This window comes from Zingiber officinale, chromosome 5A (assembly GCF_018446385.1).
Source record: "Zingiber officinale cultivar Zhangliang chromosome 5A, Zo_v1.1, whole genome shotgun sequence".
Lineage (NCBI taxonomy): Eukaryota > Viridiplantae > Streptophyta > Magnoliopsida > Zingiberales > Zingiberaceae > Zingiber > Zingiber officinale.
This window is the reverse complement of record NC_055994.1, coordinates 124,978,969-124,985,020: the sequence shown is the minus strand read 5'-3', so window position 1 is coordinate 124,985,020 and position 6,052 is coordinate 124,978,969. Positions and strand designations below refer to the sequence as shown.

The 6,052-nt window shown below is 39.2% G+C and overlaps 1 protein-coding gene across 1 annotated transcript; it reads right to left on the bottom strand.

Moving 5' to 3' along the window:
- Window positions 1–379: 379 nt before the first annotated feature.
- Window positions 380–5,469, bottom strand: LOC121981606 (phosphoenolpyruvate carboxylase, housekeeping isozyme). The gene is made up of 10 exons (XM_042534207.1): window positions 5,117–5,469; window positions 4,229–4,620; window positions 3,838–3,922; window positions 3,340–3,562; window positions 3,104–3,207; window positions 2,934–3,021; window positions 2,688–2,842; window positions 1,595–2,593; window positions 1,100–1,486; window positions 380–1,005 (listed from the first exon to the last, which is right to left on the bottom strand). The coding sequence occupies exons 1-10, from the start codon at window positions 5,276–5,278 to the stop codon at window positions 709–711; spliced, it is 2,892 nt and encodes a 963-aa protein (XP_042390141.1). The 5' UTR covers window positions 5,279–5,469; the 3' UTR covers window positions 380–708.
- Between the last annotated feature and the right edge of the window lie 583 nt (window positions 5,470–6,052).

Here is a 6,052-nt window from a genome sequence, read left to right as displayed (position 1 = left end):
GTTGGAGGCCTGGACCCTTGACCAGACTGGGCTGGACAGTACACTCCTGAAGACCTTCCGATTCCACATAAAGAATAAATAAACAATGTTTATGATTTAGAGAGAATAAAGTAGTTTTCAATTAAGATCCCCAGGATGTATGACTGGTTTATTAATTATAAATAATTTTATTATTTATTGGAATGTTATATGATGTGTGGGAAAAAAAAAACTTAGGGTTGTTTCAGCACCATATCATCTTGATATAGAGAGAGATGATACTCTAACTATTTTATGCCGCATATCCAAAAAAAAAAAAAAAAATAATTTAATTTTTTATACTTAATACTATAACTTAACCCTTACACCATAAAAGTAAAATTTTATTGACATAATCGGGTATAAAAGTTCATTTGGTATAAAGATTTGGGTAATGATAAACACAACGAATGTGAAAAAATATAGTAAAAATACAGTTCATTGGAGACGGAACATCATCCGATTCAAAACATTAACAAGTTCAGGAAACACATTGTAAGAAAGGAAAGAGTTTTTGCGGTTTGCTTCGTAAGGAAGCTACTATATTTGATTAGGCAACAATGGCGAAAAGCATTTTGGACAATCCTTAAGAAATCGACGATAGCCTCAATGCTGCTGTGGCGAATTAGCTTCCGCAAGAAAGAGAAGCTTCCAATGCCTTATTTATCGGGACGACATCGAGTTCATAATTCAACCAGTGTTCTGCATTCCGGCAGCAATTCCTTTCATGGTCAAGATGAGGGTGTCCTCCAGACCAGGGGCATACTCACTGCTTGGGTTGAGTTTCACCAACTCCGCGGCGGGTTTGCTGGACTCTGTAATCTCCCTCGAGAGATGGGGCCTCACATTGACATGGTAGGACGGGTCCCTGATTCGCTTCAAGGTGTAGGCTTGGCAAGCATTCAGAGTCGTGATGTATGCGTCTCTCAGACGTAACCTCTGCTTCAAGTATGGATCCCCTTCCAACAGATCTTTGTGCCCAGCAACCTACAAGACGGCACACAAGAATTAACAAAACCAAACATGGCACCACTTTTTGCTTGTTCATGAACAAACTTAAGAGAGAACATTGCATTTGCACCTGAAGAAGAAGTTGCTTTGTTTCGTTGTAGTTGGCCCTTAGCTCTTCCCCGAATTTCCACAGATCTTCGGAAACCAGCAATTTATCATATAAAGCAGCTATTCCAGGATCTCCCTTAGCGAAAACCATCTCTACCAAGTCAATGGTGACCCTGAAAAAGGGCCATTCGTTGTACATTTGCTGAAGGGTTTGAAGATTCTTGGCATCTTTTTGCAAGACATGCTTGAAAGCTGCACGGAAGCCAAGCCACACTGGTAGATGGAACCGTGTTTGTGTCCATGCAAATATCCAAGGAATTGCACGAAGTGACTCGATGCCCCCACTCGGCTTTCGTTTAGACGGTCGGCTACCTATGTTCATCCTACCATACTCCAGCTCAGGTGTAGCCTGTCAGTTGTAACAAGAATTGCATTATAGGGAAGTAAAAGATGTTGATGAAGCCTCTCACATGCCAAGTACATGTGAATGATAAAGTACCAAAGTTAGATTACTCACTAGGCGGAAATACTCGACAAAACGTGGTTCTTGGAAGACAATAGATCGATATTCCTTTGTAGCTAGAACAGCCATTTCATCCATCAATGAACGCCATTCTGGCTTGGGAGGGATGGGGGGATGCATTCCATGTTCAAGTGTAGCAGCTGTGAAACGTTGGAGTGTCCTGAAGCACAAATGTTCTTCTCCAAATGACTGCTCGATAACTTCACCTTGAACCGTAACACGAAGAGATCCATGGACTGTATCAGGCGGCTGAGATAGGATAGCCAGATGAGTAGGGCCACCACCTCTTCCAACAGTTCCACCTCGCCCGTGGAACATGGTTAGTTTTACTCCATACTTGTTGGCAACTTTTATAAGGTCTTCTTGAGCTTTATATAACTGCCAGGCTGCAGAAAATCTACCGGCATCCTTCCCTGAATCTGAGTATCCAATCATAACTTCCTGCTTCCCGTTAATTCTGTTCCTGTACCAATCTATTGAGAAAAGTCTGGCTAAAGCTGCTGGAGCAGCCTCAAGATCTGCAAGTTTCTCAAACAATGGTACTACTCTCAATGGAGTTTTCACATGGCACTCACGCTGCAGCAGCTCGACGGCCAAGACATCTGATGGAGCAGTTGCCATTGAAATGATGTAAGCCCCAAAGTTGTCCGAAGGAAGCTCTGCTATGACATGGAATGTGTCCAAAACATCTGCAACTTCATTTGTCTTCGGTAAGTCAATCCCAAATAAAGGGCGTTTTCCATTAAGTTCCGACAATAGCCACTCTTGACGTTGCTCCTCAGACCAATCACGGTAGGATCCAATTCCCAAGTGTTTAGTAATAGCATCAACAACATCAGTATGCCTGTCCGATTCTTGCCTAATATCAAGTCTAACAAGAGACAGGCCAAAGGTTGACACTTGGCGCAAAAAGTCAAGAAGGCTCCCATCAGCAATTGATCTATCGCCACAGTCACAGAGTGATCGATAGCAGACTTCAAGAGGCTCTAAAAACTGCAAGAAAGACATTGCAAAAGTTAGGACAATGGAAAAGTTGGAAAAATTGCACAGGCAAGTATTTCAGCTAATTTGAGCCGAAGTATAGCACCTGTTCAACATTGGTGAAAGTTGCTTCCTCAGGAATGTCAGAGTATCCATTTGAAAGTAAATGGCGGGACCTCTCACGTGTGCTGTATAATTTATCTCTGACATCACTAAGAACAACGCGGTAAGGTTCATTTGGAGGAACTTGCTTCCAGAACTCTGTTGAACAACAAATGGAAGCAAATTACAAGTTACAAAAGCTTAAATGAACCTGAATGTCCACAGAGATATATCAATAAATAAATAGTACCTATGTAGTGCTTTGCATCTTTTTTCGAGGACCGGTCAAGCACATCAGCTCGCACCCGAAGTTCAGTGTTGCAGCGCCACATAGACAACTGCAATAAAATAAGTCATCAATAACTTGTGAAGGCATAAAACATCACATTTTCAAGTAAACAAAATAAGATCAGTTAATACCTCAAACATCAGATCTTCAATTTGTGCATAGTACAAGTTTGCAGCCATCATTCTGGCCAACAAGCAAACATCCCTTGTCACTTCCGGAGTAACTCTCGGGTTACCTAAATTCACAAGAAGTTTATAAGAACGATGCAGCCAAGTTCTTACATGTTCAGGAGTTAGGTCATGTGCATTATAGTCAAGTATTAGGACAATGAATGTAAGACTCATCTAAAATCAGTAAAACAGCTTACCATCGCGATCACCACCCATCCAAGATGAAAACTGAATAAGAGGCGCATTATAGGGCACTCTCTCATTTATCCCAATATTTTTCAGTGCTGTATCAACCCGACGCAAGAATTTGGGTACACCCTTCCATATGGTTTCATGGAAATAGCTCATTCCGGCACGCATTTCATCTTGAGGAGTTGGGGGAGTTCTTTTGATTTCATCAGTTCTGAATGCAGCTTGAATCTATACAATCACATCAATTAAATAGTAATTGTCATACTTCAAAGATAATCTTAGAAGGTAGTTTAATAAGTAACCAAGAGTCAAAAATGCAATTATGGGCTGATAGTGAAGAAAAGAGAAGCAATCGAGGAAGTCAAAAGAGAAACTTCGACCATTAGAAGATTGAAGGTGTTTCAACTTAAATATAAATTGTTTCAAAATATTAAACCTGTCCAATGGAGTTTATGCATTCATTATACGGTGAAGTTATGCAAGCATGATATGATGGAGATTACCTCTCTCTGAAGAGCCTCATCAAGCTCTTGCTTGTCATCAGGAGTAATATCTTTCGCATTCAGCTGAGTCAAACAATTCCTAATCCTGAATAAATCATATATATCACAAATGATAAGTAAGACACCAGTTTTCTTTGCGCTTCCACTCCTAAAGTTACCAACTTCGTTTCACTTAAGCTCATCATAGTTAAGCAACCATAAAACATCCAGAATGATAGAGATAAGAAATTACTAAGACTTAGAAGATACATCTTTTAAGTATTTGCAATGCGGATATATAGTGAGTAAAAAGAAATATTTCCCAATACTAACTGGGCAATCAAACAAGATCATGGCAAGTATCTCAAAATGAATTATAAAATGTATATAGTAATTGATAAGCTACACAAACCTTGCATGCTTCTGAAGCAAGGATCTTCTGACTGACTGTGTTGGGTGTGCAGTCAATACCAAATCAACTGTCTGATTTTTCAAAGCATCAAATACCTCTTCTTTGGACTTCTTCAGGACCACCACAAGTCGCTTAAGTGTTTCCTCTATGTCTGATTCAGTGGTTGCAGAATTTTCATCAACAAAATCTCCCTTTTTCAGCTTGGTCCTTCTGCGATAGGCTATCTGAACCTCCTCAGCTAAATTAGCCAAGTTAAGCATGTGCGAGAATGATTTTGTGACCACGATGGTATCACCCGCATCCAAACTAGTAAGCACTTTCCCCAGATCCTCTAGCTTCTGGGGCTCGGGCTTGTCTTCATATTCGGCAGAAAGCTCATACAACTCTTGAACCTGATACCAACACAAACAAGCAGAGAGTCCAATCTTCTATCAATAAAGATCATCTAGCTCCTTTAGGTCTAAATAAAAACAAGATTCAATAATCAAATCAAATAGTGAATACCAAAGAATATGAATGCTAGGGCAACAATATAGAACCTTGTGTGAGAAAGCTTCTTCGCCACTAGGGCGTTATTTTTGTGGTTCCTACACTATGTGCGAAATAATCTAGTTACAAAAGTCAGATCTACAAACCCATCAAATAAATCGAAGAAAGGAACAACAATTACTACTCCACGGAGAAAACCTGAATGGATCAGCATAAGAATCGTCGAGGAAAAGGAAAAGAAAAAGAAAATTCCAGATGGTTACCACCCCTTCCGACAAATCAATCAGTCAGAGTCCACCAAAAATCCATTTTTTTCGCAGATACTACCTATGACCCGAAAGAGAAATCAAAGATCCAAACAAACCGAAACACCGAACAACACAAACAGAGTGAGAATACCGTTTCTCTGATCTCCTCGCCGTGGAGATCCTGAAGGATGTCGAGGAAGCGATCCAAGAGGAGCGCGTCGTACTCGACCAACTTGTCGTCCTCGGATACCTTAGCTGGGGCAAGAAGCCTCATGTGGGCATCAATGGATGCCATTTTCTCCAACTTAGACATCTCTACCTCCGATCTACTCACGCCGGTCAAAAACTATGCACCGCCACAGAGAAAGCGCAAGCAAGGCGCGCGGGACGGCTGCCTGCGAAGAAACCCTTGTTTTCTTCTGCAATCGTCTTCACGAGGGATCGAGGACAAGCGTGCAGCGAGGGGGGAAGCAGCGACGACGCGATGCGCAACCACTGCCTTCGCTGGGTTCTATTTATAGAAAAAGAACTGACACTATTAATCGACAGCTCGAGCTATTAAAAACATATAAAAAAATGAAATTACTGCTATTATTTGGCATTTGGCAATCAAACATTATAAATAAAAATAAATTCAAATGAAAATGTAATTATTATGTTATAAATATTGGGTTTTATTTATTCTTCTAGTCAAACAATATGAGAAGTATCAAAAGAGAATATACTTTCTTTTTTTTTCTTTTTTTTTTTTACAAAATATCTCCAAAACAGTAGAATGATTGTTTTTGCTATTTGCTACCACCAAATGACAAAAAATATACATAATACTATATTGTTTAAATGATAAATATGTTATTTTAATTTATTTAGGATATTATTTTATTTTAAAATTAAGCAAAAAATTTCAAAAAAAATTATAAAAAGCCTTACTGATGAGAATTTTAAACTTTTTCTGAATTACTTATCTATTTAATAAATAGATGAAAAATCTGGGTGTAATGATAAAATTATTATTATGTGATTTTATAGCTATGAATTTTATAGAAATTATATATAATAGACTCAATATGATTGGACAAACACTATG

Excerpts from the sequence above, each read along its gene's own strand:
- LOC121981606 (XM_042534207.1), bottom strand. The coding sequence starts at position 5,278 with ATGTCTAAGTTGGAGAAAATGGCATCCATTGATGCCCACATGAGGCTT. Across the intron at positions 3,923-4,228 it reads TTGCTTCAGAAGCATGCAAG|GATTAGGAATTGTTTGACTC; the intron begins GTTTGTGTAGCT and ends TGATTTATTCAG. Across the intron at positions 2,843-2,933 it reads AGATGCAAAGCACTACATAG|AGTTCTGGAAGCAAGTTCCT; the intron begins GTACTATTTATT and ends GTTGTTCAACAG.